Consider the following 24,379-nt stretch of genomic DNA (forward strand, 5'->3'; position numbering starts at 1 on the left):
ATTAGAAATTCCTGCTGTAAATTGATTAAAATGACATTTCACCAGGAAATATTGATTTTTTTTTTTTTTTTTTTTTTTTACGTTTGACATAATCGTGTTTCGAATTTCTTCAATGGTGATTTCATCTTAATGGAAAATATAAAGTAGTATCATCGATAGTTATGTTGACTATGAAATAGGCAATTAGAGTTCAAATCTCATGTGACCTGTTGTTCACTTATTAATACCATTCGGAAAGCTGTGAACTTACTTTTCCAAACTATGGCAAAAATAGCAACATATGCCATAGATGTAATACAATTCACAGTAGCTTTTGTGATTGGGAATTAAATAACTCTAATATTAAAATGATGTTTTTGTCTTTTTGACTGCTGATAAAATTGGACAAAATCGAGGAGCGTTCTATTGACTGCTGAATTAAAACGGCCCAACTACTTGGGACTTCCTTTAGTCACTTTCTTCATTCGGCATTTTTTTTTATCTTTCCCTTTTTTCTGTAGCCTCCTATCAATCAATTTATCTCTGTAACCTCCTCTATCTACCAATGGTCCTGGATATGACCTTAAACTATATCCAATGGTGAGGCCCTAGCTTGCGGGCTTTCCTAGGTCCACTCTGACCCGAACTGGTAGTACCTGTTAGGGTCCCAAGTATTGATTAAATAGAAACCGACTTAAAAATACAAATATACTCTATTAAAAAATTGTTCTTCAAAATCACTGGATTCAGCATTAAATAACCTGAAAAGGGTTGATATGCTGTAAAACAACCAACCAACCAATCTATCTCTCTGTAGCCTCCTCTATCTATCTCGCTCTCCCTCTGATCAACTGCGGATTCAAAACAAAGTTTAAAAATAATTTATTCAACTTCCGCTATAACACTTCCTTTTTATGCCTAATCGCATAATGTACACATATTTCCTGTTTTACACTTATGAAAACCATTAATATAAGACTGATACTATTACAAACTTAGGCATGATCGATCTATAAACGGGGCCTATTAGAGAAGAGATGTCTTTAGTCTGTCCTGCAGTGGCATGGAAAGATAAAGTGCGATGGTTTATACTCCTGGGTATTTAATCATATTAAAATTATTTCTTTTTCATTTTTCTAAGTACTAGGATATATAGTTGTCTTCGAGGCATACAATCAATGAGTTTGTCCCGGCATCATCACACCTCTGTACGCCACTGATGTCATACTTCTGTTTGAAATCGTATTGAATTTGCATCATTTGTAATGAAAATGCTATTCCAAATGTACGGATAGACAGAGCTTTTCATAGTGATGCGTGGATGCATGTTCTACAACTTTCTGAATTAGACCAAATAATAATCCGATGAATCCAAGCCTTATCTGTTTTCACATATGGGATTGCTCTGGACTAATAGAGAAATAAATTGAATAAAACTGACATTTTTATAACACTTTAAGATTGTGACAAATCTGAGGATGATGAGGAAGGCTTCCTTGGAGAAATTGCCTGCATGTTATAAATATGCCAAAGTGTAAATTTGGTTATCCGATAAGGCTGACATCTTTGCAGTACTTCAGCTCTGTGCACATATCAAGAATGAAAGAAGTCGATATTTTAGTAAATGTGTACCCAAGTGATGAAAGTGATTATAAGCTGATCAATAAAAGTGAAAATAGATCACCAAGTTGCACCAAGTGTGACAAAAGATCAAACTCAGCAGCAAATAACAAGATAAACATACACCACAGTAAAATGTTCAACCGCAAGATTAATATTTATTTGCAACAGCGTGAAACTGTCCGAAAATTTCTGAGTAGTCTTGGATGGTAACATTTACTTGATTTGAATTATTTTCATAAAACGTTTTGGTTGATGTAACTTTGACCTATATCAAGTACATCTTGTCAAACTCTGGAATCTATATGGAATTTCGAACTGAACCCTTTATTTGATCCATGAGGTTATATTGTTCTCGTTCTGTTAGCCATGACCAGATAGAAGTCTTAAGTAACTCCTTTTTATTTTATTTTTAATTAGTATCATCTGTAATGAGGTATCTTGAACCTTCATAAAACTGTCACTTAAAACTGATTGTTACTAAACACGTCTGTTGTATCACATTGTTAAAATTACATGCAAAATAAGAATAGTTGTTTGAATAATACAAATCATCAAACCTCATCTCAAAAATTCATTAATTCATTCATTTCGTATGATTCAGGTGATTCTATTGTTGACATTGGTTTCCCCGGTATTTTTCTAGTTAGAATCAATTCTAGAAAGACATTGAGTACTCGCAAGAGGGTCCAGGTGAATGCTGCCAACATGCTAAGTGAAAGCATTTCTGCGGAACAAACTGGATTCAAATTTGGCACACCTAGGTTGTTAGCTTGTGCCGTTAATCACTACGCAATCACACATTAGAATTATTTCCACTGTTACTTAAGCATTATTTGAAACTTTCAGTATTGTTGCAAGGTATCTACTCATGATATGGCGCCTCATCTCTTGGAGAGCTTAAATTTCTCTCTCATGCTTCAGTTTTAAATAGCCTTGAGTAGATTTCTACCACCATTTTAATTTATTTCTTATTTTGAAGTGATTATCGAGTTTTCAAAGACATCGCTGCCATCTTTTCTGGTTCTCTGACAGCGTTCATAATTACTTGTTAACCGATTAAACACTCCACATTAAATAAAAAAAACTAAAACCTTATTCAGTTAGGTAGAAAAGTAACTTATCTTGGTAACATTTATTTCTTATATAGTAGAACCCCGGGACATGGTGGCCCTAGGTTACGTTTTTTTCAGATTACCATGTGGAATACGATTTTCCGACCCCTGGTTACGGTATTTGCCCCCGACTTACGGTGTTATTTATGTTATTTGATTATATACATGTATATTATATACTGTACTGTATTTTGTTAGTAATTTTTAATGCCGTATTCCGAGGTTGTGCTGTATGTTTGTTTTTTAGCAGTTTTTTCGTACCTCTGTGGCTGGATGAATCTGAAGAATATGCATTCTTGTTTTTAGAGGGGAGGGGGAGGGGCTTCAAAAGTCCATTGTTTTAACCTGAAAATTTTCCAGAGCAACTTTCATCTTATAAACTGAAATTCTTGGGTTTTAATTTTGTAAATCATTTTCGAACAATTGATTTAGTAACCAGACCTTAACCATTATATATCATAGACGGGTACTAGTGCACTTATTGATCCGTGCTGAAATCATAACGTTATTATTTAAAAAGCCATTCTTAACATGGGGAGGGGAGGGTGTTTTGTATCTATTCTATACTGTAACCTTACAATTGAATAAAGACATATCATAAAACTTTGATTAAACTTGGAAATACGATTTAAAAAATAGCGCAGATCGTAAGTGCACTAGCACCCATAGATGCTTAGTTAACTTCATCTAGTCTTACAATTACGATATCCTGTTGAAACAGTTCTACCAGTACTTAAATGAATGATTATAATACCAGCTGCCATCAGTTTGGAAATAGCTATAAAAGTCACTTTCTCTAGTACTTGTGGACAAGGTATGAATTCATCTATTCTAACCCCCTCACCCAGCCCACTAAGTGAACAAGTAGGCTAAACTAGACAAAACTAATCACAGAAAAAGATAAACTTGGAAATAATTCCGTTTAATCCAGCATAACTTCAGATCACTTTTCGATTTCCCTTGTCCATTAAAATTTAAAAAATATCCATTCAGGATTAGTGTGGGTAGAGTTTATGCAATACTTGCTTAACTATAAATGCCTCATCGTGCAGAAGTTTTCTAATGTCTCTAGAGAAAAAATCAAATCAATAAAAGGTTCTATATTATATTTCTTTTAGATCGTCTGATTGGTTTATTGTCCATTCCAATTTTTGCTCTGAAACTATCAAGGCAATCTGGTTGAAATTTTATTTTTAGGTGCAGCAAACTAAGTATTATGATATACATTCGCTGCACAGTTAAAAATTAATGGAGATGGACGGTGGTAAGTATTTAATATTAACATTAGCACAAATTTAACTGTATTCAGCCATCAATTTGGCATAAAGCACTGATTCTAAGTCAACAAGCCTGGCATTGCCCGGAGGGGGTGTGTGTTGAGCAAAAAAAAAAAAAAAAAAAAATTGGTAGCAGGCAGACAGGCTCGAACCCGTGACGCAAAGGCGGAAAAGAAAGTGAAAGAAAATCTGAGGTCTTACCTCTACTTCATAATGCGACCGGAGTGAAAAGCATTCAAATTTAACATAGTCAATCTAAAAACAAAAGATGACTTGCAAAAATAGTGTTGCTTTTAAACCTCCCATGAAAGAAAATTAGACATGAGGTCGTTTTGAATGTGGAGGGGAAAACTAACTCTCCCCAAAAGGGGGCACTCTGGCAGTATCCAAATAGTAATTGTCTCAGTACGAAGGGTTTCCCCTACATTGACCAAGGACGAACTACAGAACAGATACTACCCGGTTGGAAGATGTGCTTAAATAGTTTCGCTTTATTTATCCTAAAAAGACAAACAAACAGCCGAGACGATGGGAAATTTGTTTAACTCTATCAAAAAAAAAAAAAAATAGAGATGATGTCCATTTGTGAATCTTAGATATTACGATCTGGGAAGTATGCGAAAACTTCTTGCGGAATCTAACTGACACGAGAAGCCCAATGCAAAAAGCCCTTCATGGACATATACAAACGCGTGCGACCATTTTGCCTTTTATATATTAGACTAGCGGAGGTGCCCAGAGTTGCTCGGCTGTTTAGGTGGTGTAGTAAGGACCCCCAGGCATGGAGAGTGTAAAAACAACGGTGCTAGTGCAGAGAGTGATCTGCGCTATTTTTTAAATCGTATTTTCACGTTTAATTAAAGTTTTATGATATGTTTTTTTATTTAATTGTAAGGTTAAAGTGTTACATGGTGGGTGTTATTATTAATGAACGTATATTCTGTATTGTTGTTCGTTTTAGGAAGAGTCTTAGTGAGAGATTAGAGACAGTCTTAGGAGTGTTCATGTGTCTTAAGATGTTCATGTTGTAAGCGATAGCATATTGGAGACATAAACAGGTATATATAAAGAGAGAGACATTTTTGATAATATATAATAGACAGTGTACATGTTACTACACAATGAGAGGAGATTTGATATATAGATAGATAGACCGAGGGTTTGACATTTATACTTTTGACAGTTCTGTATGACGGGAGTGTTTCTATAACCAATGACATATATTTCTTACCTATTTTTGAGATGATGATTTTCACAAAGTTCTTATAATATAAATGGGCAGTACCTTTACTGTTGAATCACAACCTGAAGACGTAGATACACAAAGATGACGTCCTTTATTTCATGACTGGTCCATAATTTCGTTTGAGGAATTCAAAGTTTCTTTACATGGCTTTTTCTTCTTTAACTTTTCGCTTCCAAGATTTGACGTCAGCAGCCGTGACTGACCTCTCTCTCGGCTCTCTCTCCCCGATTCTTCTCCTCTTCTCTCCAACTGCATCTAAAAGTTCTACCTATATTGAGAACTCGTCACGTCATCGCATGATTAAACATGTGCTCATAAAGCACATTGGATGACATGCGTCACGTTACCAAACTTGACATGACCCCGAGGTCAGTAACCTATTTTTCAAATAACCTCTTTACAAAATATGTTTACAATTTCAATTGACGATTAAATTCCTTATTTTAATTTTTACAGAAACAAATTTCATTATTACATTCCTTTTCCATATACAGATATGTAAGCTAAACAATTGTAATTCCACATTCCTTATTTCAATAACATTCTGTATTTATTTTAACTTATGATTGGAATTTTCAATTCCAAATCTAGCTTCGCAAGTTCGAATCCTTGACTATCCTATTTCATATTTATATTTAACTAATTCCCTATTTTTTTTACTTACATGAAAAGGGGACAGCCCTTTATCATGTAACAAAAGTACAGAATAGGTACAAAACACCTTCCCTTCCCCATGTTAAGAATGGCTTTTTAAATAATAACGTCACTATTTCAGCACAGATCACTCTCTGCATGAGTACCAAAACAACAGTAGCGGGAGTGCCCAGGTGTGTGTAGGTGGTGTAGTAAAGAACGCCCGGGGGGGGGGTTGAGGGGTAAAAAAAATGATTGTAGCGAGACGGGGAGGGGGGAATCAAAACAACAGTAGGCAAAGGTGTTAAAATAAAAGTGGTAGTGGGCAGGTGAAGGAGTAAAAAAAACCCAAAAAACCTGACCTCTTAGTTGATGTTTCCATCGCACGACCAGAAGTCAAGTGTGTTGAAATTAAGTGAAGTCCATCTAACAGTGACGATGACTTGCTCAAATGTCGGCAAAAAAAGCTACCGCTCCTTCTACAAAACTGCCCAGTTTAGGGTAAAGAAATTAATGTTTTGGGCCAATTTTTCGAAATTTGGCAAAGTTTTTGCACGACATACAAGCACACACATTTTGCCCTTTATATATATATATATATATATATATATATATATATATATATAAAGATTAGCCTGGGTGCCCGACGTTGCTTGGGTGTTTGGAGGTGTGTGTTGAGCAAAAAGAAAAAAAGTTGTTGTAGGTAGGCAGACTCGAACCCGTACCAAGAAGGAAAAGAATGTAAAAAAAACATGGTCTTTACCGTTGCGTCTATCACCAAACCAGAAGTGGCGAAGATTTAAATTAAGGCTAGTCAATCGGAAAGAGGCGATGACTTTTGAAAATATTGACGAAAAAAGCGACCTCTCATTGTAGAAAAGTGCCCAGTTGAGGGTGACGGAATTAATGTTTTTAGCCAATTTTTCGATGTTTGTCATCCGAAGGGTTGAGCTTCAAAACGATACCAATCTCGTGAAAATCCGTCGCCTCTGTCGAAAGTTTTAGGCATACAAACATACATACATACATACATACATACATACATACATACATGCATTTAAACAGATAGGTGAGATTTATGTTATTGATGGTCTATAACTTTTGCCCGTTTTTAATGAAGATGGGGTGAAATCTGGTATATTTATATCTCACACAACATAGACAGATAAAGAAGCAGCATTCACTCTGGATGAGTTGAACTAACTTCTTCCTTTGGAGGAAGTTTCATGGGAATATCAAATTCACATGCAGTTCCGAATCACTAGACAGATGCTTCTAGATAATTTTAGTAATAGCAAGAGAATTATATAGAAGAAAATTTATCTTTTTATAATTTTATGCAAGGTGATTATAATACCTAATATACAAAATGGCTTTTAGTAGCAGACAAAAAACGTGATAATCATCTATTCAGACAAAATGATCACCTGGGATTCAAAATCCGTTCTTCAAATGATTATTGATCTTTATTGATTACAGGTGTTCAAATATTTTAGTTTTACCATTTTTTTTTTGAGAAGGAAATAACAAAAACAAAATGCTAATGAATAAAATATGAAAAAATATTCCAACGAAAAGTCTTGAATATTTAAAATTGATTTTTTATATATAAGAAAGAAGCAGAAATGATGAAAAATATTTCATTAAAAAGTCTAAAATGTGTGTCATCAGTTGATTTTACTAACAAACGATCAGCAGATGAAAAGTTAGTAAAGCTGAACATTTTAGGATTCTGATTTTGATTAACCATGTTAAATAGTCAAGTTATCAGAATTGATAAAACAAACACAACACAGCTTATTATAAATTACCAGGCCGCCTGACGTTTCTCAGTTGTAAAATATGCTTAAATATGATATTTTAATTGATACAAATTTCGTATTTATTATTATTAGAGAGCCAATCATCTATTGATTATTATATTGTACCCAATATATAGTAATGATTTAAAAAGTTAAAAAAAAATGACTTAGCTGTCATCAGTTAAAAATGAAACAAAAACGTTCAGTGCTTCAGCTTAAGCCTTTACTGTTTGACCTATCGACAGATGGATAAGAAAACGGTAAAAAATGAAATGACTTTAACTGTATTTTTTCCATTTCACATTTGAATTTATCCATCTAATTAACACTAATCTTTAATTGAATTTTTTGCTTTGATGAGTGGTGAGTGATTAATAACAAAAAATTCAAAGAAATTTTTTAAATAATAAAAAAAAAAGATCTATTATCTATTTTATTTTATTTTTTTACATTGGAGTCACCACTTATCAAGGCCCGAAGGCTACTCATGGATAAGGGTTAATGAGTGTACCGTAGTCAATGGGATAATATCATAGTAATCGTTAGTAGTGGAAATTTGGTAAATTTGATTAAAGTGATGGTTCATCAAGAATTTGTTTATGTTGGACTTGAGGACTACCAAATTATAGTCAGCTGGAAAGCAGGCAAACGGAAGAGAGTTCCACAGGCGTGTAGTTCTAAGAAAGAAACTTTGTTCATGGAATTTACGTTTAGCTTTCGACACAAATAAAAAGTGGTTGCAGAGAAGAGAAAAGGGAATACCCCCCACTAGGTTACAAAGTCTATTTTGAACTCTGTCAAGGCAGGATAAGATGCTTCTAGCAGCTCCTGCCCAGATATGGCAACAGTACTCCATCCTTGGACGTACCTGGCTTTTATACAGGTAGATATGTTATCTATATCTATTATCTAAATATATTTATATATTATCTATAGTTTGAATTATTGTTTTCATCTGTTCTGTTATACTCTCTGATCTTTCTTTAAGTGCATTGTTTTTATAGTAAACTTCCAAGAATTTCTAATTGAAACGTGCAAAATTTAAATATTTGATTTTCAACTTCACTATTTCAACTGATCACGTATTGTGCATGTGGTAACCTTTGTTCGTGTTGGACAAAGAAGGTAGTAGGAAATATTGATTAACAACAACATTTCAGTTTATTTACAACTCATCGGCGTATATTAGCAATGACAACTAGACAGAAAAGCATGTTAGAGATATTGTACGTACATAAGCATGAATCAGAAATGATATAAAACATAAAGAATAAAAGATGCAAACATATACTGTGCAGTCAAAAAATTACATGCTATGATGTGGGTGTCTTTTTTATAGCAAATTCTTCCCAAGGTAGATAACTCTGGTCACTACACATTTATTACATCTACTGAAAAAAGCTACCTTCCTTTGACATTCCATGCCATTTAACTATTTCTTACTCAGCAGATAAACAACACGTGCACTCCTTAGGCTTAGACATTAAGGAATGTTTGAGAGTTAATACGTAAAACATATCCACTAATTTTTGCTGCTGGTGAGCGAGCATGAATATAACTTACTTCCAAAAAACACTTGCATGTGAAAGTTTTGAAAATGATTTTATTTTTAGCAAATACACTTGCACCCAATTTATGGGAGTGCATACTTCAGTTCTCACTGCATGTTTATTATGAAGCACTTAAAGTAGACATGACCAAACTAAAGTTTAGAATTCTTTCAATTGTAATATCATTTTGGCCTGCTTATAAAAACAAGTAAGATTCTGTGGACATTCCACTTTATATTATCTCTATTATATATGCCTGAGAGTGTTCTTAAATAGGTTTTATAGCAGCATGCCTCCAATAATGATTGAAAATCGATAATCATCATTAAAGATGGAACAGTCCGATTTTGACCAAAGTTACCATTTTTACACAGTCTAAAATCACAAATGCATTTGAGAAGTTTTATCATCACACGAACAAATGTGTCCGGCGTATAAAATCAACAGTAAGTTCTTTTATATGACAGAGGCACGTTAGAAATGAATGCTTCTGTTAAGAGCACAACTGGAGCTTGATAATTGACTTTTGCATTTAAAACTTGGATTCTAGCCATTATATATAATTTTTTTTTTAATCAACAGTAGATTCTCTACAGTGCAATGTGGACTTATGGACTAAGTCAGTGCAGGGAGGAATGTGAAGCATTCTCCCGGTGTATTGCGATGGGACCTCAAATAGAGATATCAATCGATTTTATTATGTTGGTGATTTCACAGATTTCGATGACAATAAAATGTGAGAGTGAAACATTTGTTGATCCTTATAAAATTCCGGTCAACATCGGGTCTCCTTGATATATTTTTATAGATAGAAAAAACTAATTGTTCAATGTTTAGTATTTTTTATTTGGTGGTTTGTTGTGTTTTATTTATTTTTTTTTTTTTCTGCATTATTAAATTCAACACTCGATGAAAAAGCTTATTGAGATTAGTATTTATTTATTGTTGTTTCATGACGTTTCGGCCAACTATTCCTCTGGCCTTCATCAAGTGGTTACCGCAACGAAATAGGAACTCCAAATCTCCAAACTGCATCCTCAGCAATTACTGCCTTGAAACCGCTATCTTCAGACAATGCTCACCTAGAATCATAGAGATCCAACATCTCTGTGCCACGGGCCCCGGAGTTCCTATCCGGTTGCAGCCTGATCATGGCCAGAGGAATAGTTGGCTGAAACTTTGTGAAACAACTAAAAGATGGGGATAATGGTCCACAATAAATAAATGAATCGGTGGAAAAGGTTTGTGACCATATCTTTCAAGAAAAAACTTCTGTAAATAAACACAAAATTTGTAGAACCTAACTTCTATAAATTTGGTTTAATATATTTGATTACGAAAACTTTTATAATTAAATTAAATAGAAAAAGAATCAGTTGTTGTCTGCTTCTTGTTCACATTAGCATAGCTGTGCAAATGCTGTGGAAAAGCCACACACTGCATCGAATTTAGAGGAATTAAATCCATTTCATTTGACACATGCATATTGTCAGCATTACAGTAGAATGGATTACGTTTTCAATTATTAAAACCTTTTCCTTTTTTGAAATTCCTTAAAATCCGATCATCTATTTTGAATAAGCTAATAATTAGTTTCAAATTGCATCTGAATTTTTATTATTTAATAACAATATTCTCCACAAAATTTATGAATGTCGGAACCTGAGATTACTTTCTACGATTCAATTACAAATACTCACCTTGTAATTATAATTCTTTTCAATAGTATTATCTGCAGTGAAGATTGAATTCTCAACATCTAGAAGATTGCCACTTAAGAACTTAATTTGGTGCATCATGTATCTGCAGATTTCAGCTCAACAAAATACACCTGAAGAAGGTCGGAGGTTACATCAGCCGAAACGTCGTGAATATAGCACTACAGATGATGATAGTTGCCCAATTAATACAAAACTTTTATTACTGTTGTTACATATTTTTCTCTAACAAATTTTGGTTAATAAATTTCATGAGTTATATTTGTGTAATGAAATGGAAGAAATTAGTTGTCATCTGTTTATTGTTTTAAAGATACAAAGAAAGCTACGAAAATACTATTACTTCAAGTTGCTTACATTTTTTTCATTCAGCGCATGTGTATCGGCAGCATTGCAGATGAAATTCTCAGTTATAAAACCATGCTTATAAAATCTCTTCAGAAATTCCTTAAAATCCAACCAACCAATAAGCTAATAATCTCTACTTGTATATAAAAGGCACTTTGTGTGTGAGTTTGTTCCCTATGGATTCCAAAACGGCTGGGTTGATTTCATGCAAATATAGTTTATGTGCCTGGGAGTGTTCTTAAATCGAAATGCATCTGATAAGTATAAAAAAAGCAAGAACAGTCCGATTTTGACCAATATTAACACTTTTATACAGCTTAACATCACAAGTGTATTTGAGAAGGTTTATCACCGTACAAGTAAAAGGGTTCAGCATATAAAATCAAAAGATAAGACAGGAGCGTATTCAAAATGAATGTTTCTAAGTACGAATTGCATCTTAAACTTTAATTCAAGTCATTATATAAAAATAATTTTATAAAATCACCAGTAGGTTCTCTACAGTGCAATGTAGACTAACTCGCTGTCGAGAGGATGTGAGCTTCCATTTGGTGCACCGCTGTTGGTTCCCAACTAAAGCAGGCAATCAATCGATTTGATTTAAAAATTGGTATTTCATCAATTGCGATGACAATAAAAGTATTGGAAGTGTAGAACAACTGTTGATTTACATTCTATCCCGAACCACGTCGGGTCTCGCTGTTAGTGCTAAATTGCATTTAAATTTTGATTATTTCGTAATGATATTCTCTACGAAATGTATAAAGATATTTACAAAATCTATTTATATTTAATGAAATAAGAATATTTGAAATAGGAACCTGAGATTACTTTCTGCGATTCCAGTGCATATCCTTCCCTATAATTATAGTAATTATTTTGAATATTAAAATGAGAATATTTTGTATTCTAATGTACAGTCTTTTTATCATCAATAGCCAGTTCCTGATTTGTCTCCAAGACCATATTCTTATCAAACAAAAATTCAGTGTTAATAATAGTATTATTCCTATGAATTTTTCTATTATAATATCATTGGGGATTTTCATTCGACTTAATTACATATCCGCTTTTAGATTTGCTTTATTTTGTTTCAAGCTTATTTGCTTTCTATTTTGAATGGCCATCCACTTTTATTAGAAATACTATGTCATTAAGTACACACTTCAGCATATGCAGAGCTTCATGCTTCTCTACATCTGTGTAAGCTCTAATCGAACTCTCTAAAACCCAATAATTTGTATGCTGTTCGTATTTGAATAGGTATACTCATTTTGTTTTTATATCTAAAATCCTGGTGTACAAGCAGGTCAAGAAATGCAAGATATCTAAATAGCATGGGCTATGACAGTGAATGTTTTTTTTACAAAGGAGTCACTACTTACCAAGGCTTGGAGGCCACTCAAGGATAAGAGTTAATGAGTGTACAGTAGTCAATGGGACAATATCGTAGTAATCGTTAGTAGTGGAAATTTGATAAAGGGGATGGTTTATCAAGACTTTAAGATAACCATATTGTAGTCAGCTGGAAAGCAGGCAAATGGAAGGGAGTTCCACAGACGTGCAGTTTTAATAAATAAGCTTTGTTTATGGAATCTATGTTTAGGTTTAGGCACAGATAAAGAGTGGGGGAAATTATTGATAGTGGTTTTGGCTAGACGAGTGTTTTTTGTGAAAGTTTGCCAAGGAGGGACTATAGATTGGAACTCGGATAAATACTTGTCATGAAAATAATGATAAAGCAGACAGGCTCACAACGTCTCTTATGTGGAAAAAAGGTTGCAGGGAAGAGTAAAGGTCATCCTCCACTAAGCTACAAAATCTTTTTTGAACTCTGTTAAGGCAGGATACGGTGCTTCTAGCAGATCGTGCCCTGATGTGGTAACAGTACTCCATCCTTTGATGTACTTGGCTCTTATACAGGTTGAGAATTGCATCAGCAGTGAGATATCGACTGGAGCAGTAGAATGAACCTACCATTTTTCCAGCGACTTTGGCAACGGGTTTGACGTATATGTTCCATTTCAGATCAGGAGTAAAGATCATACCCAGAAGCTCGTCAAAACATGAAGCCTCCCCAATACAAGAGCTGTTCATTTCAATTGATGCCAGATGGGGATCAGAGCGTTGATGATGGAAAGTGAGAAGCTAGATTTTAGATACATTAAAATTAACCAGCCACCCTTTTCTTCATTGCACCACGTGCTCAAGATCAGAGGAAAGAGAATCAGAGAGACCTTGGTAATTTACAGCCTTTGAAGTGTTGCCATAGATGGTAAGGTCGTCAGCATAAATGTCTACAGATTGATCTTAGGGTGTGATTTGGGAGATCATTAATGTAGATTAGAGAGTTGTGCCAAAGATGGACCCCTGAGGAATTCCAGCATTAATACTGTGAGCTTCTGATTTCTGCTCCTACTACTATTATGAACCTATGGGAGAAATTATTTAATAACTGAGTAGACTTTTTCAGCTATACAATAGCTGGAGGTCTTGTGGAATAGATCTTTATGACATACCCTATGAAAAGCCTTTGATATGTCAAGAGCAATTTGCCCTAGAATGAGAGCTTTCATCGAGAGATTTGCTAATCCTATGAGATATAACTATTAGCACATCTGCTATAGATTTAGCAGAACAGAAACCATATTGCATGTCACTTAAGAGGTAATTTTTGCTGAAATGATTGACTACTTCTCTATTTGACACAGATTCCAGTAACTTACTTATGACACACAGGAGACTTATTGATCTGCACTGAGAGGAAGATGAATTTTTAAATACGGTGCATATTGAAGTTTTCCAGGGTGTTGGGAAGCAATTCTCCTTAAGATGACGCTTAAACAGCTTTGTAATACAGGAGCTAGTTTGGCTGAAGTTTTTTCAGCATTATAATAGGAATGCCGTCCTATAATTAAACTTCTCAGTTTTTAATTCTTAGTTTGCTGACTATGACAAAGGCATTTGAAGTAACCTTTTATTTATAAAAATTTTACTTGGACATATTTTTCTGTTTTTTTCCTAGATATGTACCAATATTATACATTTGATTAGGTGTGTATATATATATATATATATATATATATATATATATATATATATATCGATGTGATTTTCCAACTAAGAATGAAGTCCACAAATCAGTGTTATTTTTGTTGTCATGTTCTTTGCGATAAAGATATACTTCTATTTAGTTTCTTTAAAAAATACTGCTTCCAGCTAAGAATATTAGTGAAGTAGACATTTTGAAGTATGATCTAAAACTTTCATCATTAATAAAAATTCATTGTTGTTCTATTTTAGAAGATCACTGACTATGACAAAGGCATCTGAAGAAATCTCTTAATCATAAAAATTATTTTAGCTAGAAAATGAATGATATTGTTCAATAAATAATAGCCTTTTCATTTTTTGTACAATTATTTAACTAAGATATCTTTCTTAACGCATTTATGCGGTTGCTTCTCTGTAATAGTGCAAACAGCAAACACATCATTCATAAATATTTATCTCTAAACATAAGTCAAATTATGAATGAGATAAATCCTATTTTAACCTGGAGATTGAAATAAGTTGTCTGAACATTCTCTTTTACATTTCTGTATCAATAACGTCATATATAGACATTTATTAAAATATCATTTGATATTAAATATATATATATATATATATATATATATATATATATTCTCATTTGTATTTTATTTATTTCTTGTATATGAGTAACATTGAAGATGAAATATTTCTACAGTCAAACAATGACCTTTCAGATATAACGATTTCCTGTTCACTTTCTTACTCTGCAATAAAAAGGGCATAGCAATCCTGAAAAAGTGAACCCCACCCCACCCCCAATTTTTTAACTGCTTTCGATGCTGAAAAATTGGAGAATATACTAATTGATGTAAAATGTCTGCATGCACACTGACCTTGATACAAATAGTTTGAATGCTTGTAAGAAACATTGCAGAATAAATAAAATGATCAGTCAAAGAAAACACAAAAGCTCAAAAGTTTACAGATTGCTATGTGAAATATACAATGATGCTTTTCATTAAAATGAAGAAATATTTTTCTTTTAGGAAACACTATCTAATACCATTATTTGATTTAAACCTTTAAATTTTCTCTTAAACGTCGCCATGGTTATATATATATATATATATATATATATATATATACAGGGTGACCCCCAAAAAACGAAACTCACGGAGCTAAATGGAGGCCATCTAGAACATATGATGTAAAACGGAAAAAAAAGACCCTAGTGTTCTGATGTGATGTTTTGAATATAATAAACTAGTTATGACCAAAGTTTTATTTAATTCGGACAAAACACTAAGAAACGGGGCCTAATTAGAGTTGTGCCCCGTTCTTTTTGGGTCACTCTGTGTGTGTATATATATATATAGCATTTTTTTCTTAAAGACATATTTCGTTAAATATTCCAGATGATTTCTGTCTGCATATTTTTTTTTCTTGACCTCTGATTAACATTCGAGATTGAGGCTGGAATTGATGGATGCATTTACTGTACTTGTCGTGTACCCTAGTACTTTGGATTTCTTTTGGAGACATCTTCAAGAGTGGATTTGGAGTAAAAAATGTTTAAATGTTTAATAATGCGATTGGTTGTAATATTAAGAGTAGTAAGAGTAAAAACATTTTATTTTTCGATAACAGTGAAATTATTTGAGGACATTGAGAATACTGCAGCAAGAAGGTAAGCACCTTATACCGTGTGAAAAAACTATTTGCACCAGAGAGCATCCTATACTTTTACAAAGCAACGATTCGCCCATGCATGGAATATTATTGCCACATCTGAGCTGGTAGATTTGCCAGTAGTCTTTCGCTCTTAGAGTCCAAAAAGCAGTCTCAAATCTAATAGGTCCTGCACTTTCGGCCCAGTTCCAGCCCCTGTCTAATGGCCCCAATGTCGCATCCCTGTGCCTCTTGTACAAGTACTTTAATGGAATGTACTGATGAACTCGTAGCACTTGTGTCCCTTTGAGGTATATGCTTCTGACTAACCGGACCAGCAGAAAAAATTCCTCCCTTTATTGTTGAGGCCCCTAGATGCCAGAAAGCCTTATACTTTTACTGTTAAGGTTCCTAGATGCCAAAAAGCCTAGTCTACTGGACTACTAGATTTTGGAATTCCCTCCCTGTTTTCTGCTTCCTTGACTGTACTAACTGACAGAAATTAATACGTAATATGAAGAGATATCTCGCTACTCAACCCCCTCAGATGCTTGTTAGAGACGATCCTGAATAGTAGTTCCTTATGTTCCAAATTGCAATATGCCTTGTTTTCGGCGAAAAGGAGTAAAAACGAATGTTTCTACTAACATTCTCTTAATACTTAAACCAATCATATGGTTCCTGCCAAAGCCATCACTAAACATTTAAATATTTTTTACTCGATATCCACCCTTGAAGATGGATCCAGAAGAAACCGAAAGTTGTAGGGTACACAATGGGTTAAGAGTTCCTTCAGACTATGGATACCCACAAAGGGATGCCTGTGCATGAAATCTTTGTGGCAGGAGGTGCGCAATCCTCAACCACACCGCTCCTGAGAGGACATTGTTAAGTACCAGTGGCAAGTTAAGTGTCTGTACAGGACGATTGGAAACAAATGCTGAGATAAGTGGAGAGCACATACAGCGCCTAGTATTCTCAAATGGCCACCCACCTGGTACTAACCCGGCTCAATGTTGCTTAACTTCGGTTATCTGGCAAGAACTGTGTGTCAACGTGATTTTGCCGTACATAATAATTATCGCCACCAGAGCTCAAGATTTATACGTTGACCCAGGAAGTACTGGAAGCTGGTGATAATTTATCTAAACACAACGGGTACAACAACAAATACATCTACTTAATTCAACCTGAAATTCAAAAATTAATCACAAATCAAAAAAGGATCAAGCAAAAAATATATGCGGACACAAGTTATGTATGTCGTTAAATATTACATCTTTATCTTTTTCATTTTTATCGAAAAATCGTTTTAACAAAGACAAGGATAAAAATAAAGAATGAAACAAGATGATAAAAGAAAGGCAGGGCTTCACATGCCATTAATCCATTTTTTCTACAAGTCTACCAGCATTTTAAGTATGGGTGACCTCTTATATGTGCTTTTATATGTATATCGTAGGGGTTCGATGGGTCCTCTACAATGCTTAATATGATCCTGATCTATCTCTCACTGCCACTGTTATCATCTGTCGATCAAAAAACATGTCCTTTTCATGCAGGTTGCTCTTATATCAGAACACTGTCATGTTGAACACACCTGGTTTTAAGTCTATTCGTCACAATAACCGATTATGAAAAGATGTTGCACACAAAGAAAGAAATGCCAGCCTTTTCTAGTTTATCTGATGATAGTATACAATTATTCCTATTTACAGTGCCTCCCCACGGGACAGAGTAAGACACCAGGGTCGTTTTTTAATGTGGAGAAAAGGAACAAAAATAAAAATTGTCTCAGTCGTGAAGGATTTCTCCTCCACTGACAGAGAACAAGGAATTGAAGTGCAGCATCTGAAGAACAGATACTACACGTTGATCTTGTCCCGAAGTATACAATTATTATCCACATAAAAATTGTCTGTTTGAAACTCATTTAACTGGATGTTGCTGATAATTTATCTATTTGTATCAGGTTGCCTGCAAAGTTCATATCAAATGTTAAATAAAATTAAAAGGAATGTGTGTGTGTGTATATATATATATATATATATATATATATACTCGGGTTTTTTTTATATTCAAAAGTAATGGACTAATGAATTCAACGAGGTTGTTAGATAGTGCTCAATAAAAAGAGCTGATAATACTTGTTTATTGTTATATAAACTGCTCACATCCCGCTGCTACAAATAGCCACTTGTTTCAATCAAACAACAGATATCATCAGGCAGCGACTTGACTATTCAAAAGTTCAATGAATAAACTTAATAATAGATTATTCATTGAACTTTTGAATAGTCAAGTCGCTGCCTGATGATATCTGTTGTTTGATTGAAACAAGTGGCTATTTGTAGCAGCGGGATGTGAGCATGTTTATATAACAATAAGCAAGTATATATATATATATATATATATATATATATATATATATATATATATATATATATATATATATATATATATATAAAGGTTGAGAAAAAAGTTCTTGCAGAATTTTTAATTTGGATTTCAAATGTATTTTCAAATAAGTTTTCATTATAATACCTTTACTTTATTTATCATTTTAAAGAGCGTTTTCCGCTCTATCTAATCGTTTAAATTATAAATGCTTTAAAACAATTGTCTTTTCAGAACGTTGAATACAAGATGGAAAAAAGCAAATTCATACAATTTTCTTCTTTCAATTCAAGCTAGGCTGAAGCGTTTGCCCTAGGAACCACTACTGAACGCACAGCACAATGGTGGTTTAAGAAATTTTGTGGTGGTGACGAGTCTTGAAGATGATAACCATAGTGGTCGACCATCGGATGTTGACAATGATCAATTAAGAGACTTAATCAAAGCCAATCCACGCACAACTGTTGAAAAACTTGTCTCTAAATGAGACGTAATGTATACAATGATTTCCAATATCAATAGAAGTTTCCATACGAAAAAAGTTTGCAAACTTATTGAAAGCCCCTCGTACCATTTTCAAATGTTTCTAACATTAATGCAGGATAAATTAACTATCTTCTTCGAGAAATATCTTTAAATATCCTCAAACCGAAAATGTAAGTATACACTATTACAATAATTTGACATGTTCTAACATGTCGAAACGTGAACTCTTGAAAATCGGAACGAACTTTCCAGATAGCTTTATAAGTCAATTCAACCTTATTAAAATTTATATGCAAATATGAATTCTGTTTTGACTTTGGTGGTGAATTTGGGGTTATAAGAATAATTAAAAAAAAAAAAAAAAAGGAAAAAGAAAAGCAACGAACAACATTTAATAAGCAGTAATTTAGCAGGTGTCATTTTCCTAATATCGTTACATATTGATGGCAAAAGAGTTAGTAATGGCTTACCTAAGAAAAGGATGTTTGTACCATCTGCAAAAGAAGGAAAAGTGTTATCGAGAACGAAGCAGTTTTAGTAGCCGCTGAAATATGTCCGTTTATATCCTTCCTTTTCAGCCTCCAACCAATCAAAATATGTTTTTCAATAAGAAACTATTCCATTGGCGCTATTTTTCTTTTCCTTAATTGTTTTTCAAGAGTTATTTTATAATTAAGTTCTAATATATATATATATATATATATATATATATATATATATATATATATTAATAATATCGTACGCATAACTTGTATGATTACAGAGTATTTTTTTATTTTAGTGCAAAATAATGTTTTTAAACATTCGGATTTACACCGCCTCCTTACCCCAAGACCCTTGCAGTTGAATTTGCATTACCTATCTCTGGCAAGGTTTTCAATTTTAGGATTTGTATTTCTTTTCAGTGATGATACTTGTTTTGATCTTCAATATAATGATGATAACTGTAAATTTCCTTTAATATTGATAATGGGAGATGGCGGTGGTCAAGTGGTTAACGACACGTAACGACAGCCTTGATGTACCAAGTTCGAATCCAGTTCGTTGCACAAAAATCACTTTCACTTAGGATGTTGACAACCTTCATGTTGTCTTTCCAGTAAGTACCTGATGTCTTAGCAAGTATTCTGATTAGAAAAACATCGGGGGAAACTAATGCTAACTAAAGAAATTTTAGATTCATCCGATATGATGAATGAAAATAACGCTAAATATTGCGAATGTGTTGAAGTGCAAGGTTTTGGATTTTTTTATTAAGATGCCTTGGAAAAAACTTAGTATATAAAATGTAAAATGGATAATATACAGAATATAATGAATGTTGACTGCATTGGCATCACTGTTGGGGATAATTGATACTTTTGTTTTCTAACTCCCCCCCCCCATGTATAGATATCGCACATACTGCATAATTCTTTTTATTTTTCAATTAGTTAGGCACATGCTCAAAATATCTCTGTCTTCTTTTTCCTGTGTTTTTGTTGTTATTTCAATAAATTTAAAATCTTCACGTTTTTCTGAAGACCTTTGTTGATCTGAATGAAACCGGTAAAAGTTTCGTTTTTCATGATTTATTCCTATAGTTATTTATTTTCCCTCTTGCCCTTTTTACATATTTTGTCTCTATGGCATTTCATTTTATATGTCGTGTAATTTTATTATGTTTATAGGCATATACATCCATCCATATATATATATATTAAGCTAATCAAATATATAACCGTTAAAGGTTTCTGAACATAGATACATGTACATACAGTTGGCCCAATAAATTTCTTCAAAGAAATGAAACATAGCTTACTTACCGTAAATATATTATATAATTACTAAGCCTTACTCGTATATATAGTACTGTTGAAGTAAATACCATATATAGACACATAATATATTATCTTAAAAGTGTGTGTGTGTGTATATATATATAGGTTTAGTGGTTAAAGTTAAATTCTGAAAATCAAACTATAAACACATATATTGGAGTTAAGAATTTGTTTGGCACAAGGAATATATAGAGGGGAGTTATGTTATTTTCCTTAATCCATGGATTTTCAATCAGAGGAAATGAAATGCGGTTAGCAAAATGTGAGCCAGTATTGAAAATCCATGGATTAAGGAAATTAAGATAACTCCCCCTCTATATATTCCTTGTGCCAAACAATAAATTCTTAACTCGAATATATGTGTTTGTATTTGGATTTTCAGAATTTAACTTTAACCACTAAACTTATATATTGCTCTATTTTTTAATATTGAGCTTTACCTTTTTGGCTAGGATCACCCTGAAAGTATTAACTCAATGTAATATCTAACAGGATATTTCACTTGACCTTTAATCTGTGACTTATTTCGCTTATATATATGGCTCTACATTGCAAGTGAAACAGTCGCATTTGCGAGTGAATTTTTCAAAGTGGCGACTAGAAATAATGAAACGCTCATCTTTTGACGATTGCATTTCTTTCACTGACAATCTTCCAAAACTCACTACTTAGTGAAAAATATCTTTTCAACTTTTTTTTTTAATAAAACGAACAAAGTTAAATTATTTAAACAAGAAAAGTTTAAGAGAACAATACTTTATTTTTTTTAACGAAGGCTGTTTAAAAAAAATATCTGAAGAAATTAGAATATTTATACCTTCAAGTATCAACATAAAATTTTTTGCATATTTAGAATTACACTTATTAAAAAAATACAAATAAAAACTTTATTATGTACACAATCGTCACAGAACGAAGATATCATATTCCAAAAAATCATGTGGGTTCGGCTAGTAACTTTTCTATTTGGCTAGTAAACGAAAATATTTAGTTGTCAAAGGTCGACTTAAGATAAATTTGTCCATAGAGCCCTGCATATATATGTGTGTGTATACTAGCAGGACGCCTGGCATTGCCCGGTCATAAAATACACTTAAATATGATGTTTTGATTAATACAGATTTCGTATTTATTATTATATTGGACCCAATATATAGTAATGATTAAAATAGTTTTAAAAAAATGACTCATGTGCCGCGACCGAGAATGGAAACTCAAACGGTTTAACTTACAATTCATTTTTGCCTTTGCCATTAATGATATGCTTGCAAGGCTAAAAATTAAAACGGGAACTAATAGCTACTACGTTATGCATGCATATTCGTAATGCCGGCATTCGACCGTCACCTATCAAATTTCATTTTTTTTTTTTTTAATTTTCATACTTTTGTACTGATTTACCCGAGCTAAAACCCAAATATAAAGTTTTGCATGGGTTCAAATACCTTAGATATGAAATTTCACGTCATGAGACTAAAAACTGACAGGAGTTCGGTAGGCAAAATTTTTTAAACAAAAATATATACGTACACAAAGTTTTGTGTTTACTATTATATAAACTTTTGATGCAAATATTATGCAAGTATAAATCATGTAGAATATCTGCATTACACATAATAGTTTACTAAAGATGATTATCCAATTAGAAAAACCGAAAAACTAATAGGGAATTAATTAAAATGAATATTTAAAAGAATATGCAAATTAGCTAGATCTTTTGCCAGTGAATGCAATTCTACGATCCATATATAACAAAGTTGTATTTTCTTTTTAAATAAATAGAAAAAAGGGTTTTTAATATGAATATCAATACACAAAAAACACCACCTTTATAGGAGTATAGATATATATATCAAATGGGATTAAACAAAAAATAATAGATATCAAGATATAAGAAAGCAATATATGGGCGTAGAGCATAAATATATGAAGAAATCATAGACAAATTTAATATAGGTGTATATGAATTTATTTGTCATTTCAATAATGGAAAAATAGTAAATTTTTAAAATATATTTTTATGCTTATTTTAATGTTTTATTTTACATTTCAATCCTAAAGTATCCTAAGCTAGATGTCACATTTTCCTATATCTGTAACCTTGCATCCTTCTCTTCTGATAAGAAGCATAAGTCTTTGAAATGTCTAGGTGTAAAAAACATTTATAACCCCTATTCCCACTGTCGTGATTTCCTTATTGAACTGACAAATAAATTGATATCCACCTATATTTATTTTATTTTGTCTATAATTTATATATATATATATATATATATATATATATATATATATATATATATAGTGTGTGTGTGTTATAAGGTAAGCTGATATAGCTATTTTATGAATTAATGGACCTATCCAAACAAATACAGTTACGTCTAAAACATCGTAGGCAACGATTAGTGGCAGTTATGGCCCCAGAATCATGACGCGCACTTCTGAAGCATACTTTTAATAAAACTTAACATTCTTTCAATATGTTGAATAGTAGTTGAAATACAAAATAAACTAATAATTTAACTCACATTGGCTCAACAAATTACTAAATGTATTGTTACTGAATAATGTTTCAATTAGCTAAGTAGTTTATTACTTTTACAAATACTATTCAACATATTTAAAGAATGTTAAGTTGACAATATTTCTCTGTAATATTTATTTTACTAGTATAGTCTGAATCGTAATTGTCTTATCAACTGGAAAGTTAAGATGTTGCAATACTGATTTACAGAAAGAGTTTAACAGAAAGTCTGTGTAAACTATGAACTTTCTACATTATAGACAGTCAACAATAACGGACAAGAAAATAAACAAATACAAACAGTGAACATATTCGATTTATTAGTCAATCACCTGTCTTTAGTGATGCCACCTCACCTCTTTCAAGTTGGCTTAAGTCAACACCAAAGTGTACCTGGATATGCTGAAGAGTGGGGTGATCTCCTGATGCAATTAAGTGGCTGCTAGCAGATCCTGGGTGTGGCAGCAGGACTCAACGCCGGCCCACAAGTCCAAAGAGACCCAGGCTTGGCTTAAGGAGTGCTACGACATGTACCCTTCTCTCACTAGCCCTCAACCTGAACCCGCTTGACTACTTCCACAACACCAAAGCCAGCCTGATCAGCGTCATCTGCTGAATATTAGCCAAACTCTCAATAGTGCCTGTGGAAAAGGCATACTCTCAGTTCTGGACCCGTATCGAGGTGGTGATCGAGGCTGAAGGTGGCTACATTGAATAGATGTAAGCTCTATTACATAATCAAGTTACCTGAATTGATTGTTTTAATAAATAATAATAAATTAGTGTTTTCTTTAGGGCGACAATTTCCTTGTTCTACCTAGTATGTATATTTTACTGTTAGTGTTAAAAATAAAATTCCTTTTAAAATATCTGTTAACGTTAATATTATTAAGAACAAGTGTCTATTTCTTCTATAAAAATAGTTGTCATTATCAACTAAATATACTTTAAATAATTAAAACGAATTTGTCTCTTATTTGTTTAAAATTGTAGAAATTTAATTGTTTTTAATAACAAATATTGTCTTGTCGTAAAAATATTTGTCAGCTCAATATTTAATTCAATAAAACAAATGCCAATGTTTTAGATGTATCTATTTAAAATTTCATTGTCTTAATCGACAGAATAAGATAATTAAATTTTGGAATTGTTTTCTTTAGCGA

General features: G+C 32.8%; 1 protein-coding gene across 10 annotated transcripts in view; it reads right to left on the reverse strand.

The window, feature by feature from the left end:
* LOC145277016 (synaptogenesis protein syg-2-like) overlaps positions 1–24,379 on the reverse strand; it is an 824,542-nt gene that overhangs the window by 102,632 nt on the left and 697,531 nt on the right. For 2 of the 10 annotated variants that reach the window (XM_080128615.1, XM_080128614.1), the window contains exon 14: positions 19,346–19,369. The exons of the other annotated variants lie outside the window; for them this stretch is intronic. In XM_080128615.1, coding sequence (XP_079984741.1) covers positions 19,346–19,369 — 24 coding nt within the window. The remainder of the gene's footprint in view (positions 1–19,345; positions 19,370–24,379) is intronic. 10 annotated transcript variants of the gene reach the window in all.

The sequence above is a fragment of the Euprymna scolopes genome, chromosome 5, assembly GCF_053919585.1.
Source record: "Euprymna scolopes isolate OS-2025 chromosome 5, ASM5391958v1, whole genome shotgun sequence".
NCBI classification, from domain to species: domain Eukaryota; kingdom Metazoa; phylum Mollusca; class Cephalopoda; order Sepiida; family Sepiolidae; genus Euprymna; species Euprymna scolopes.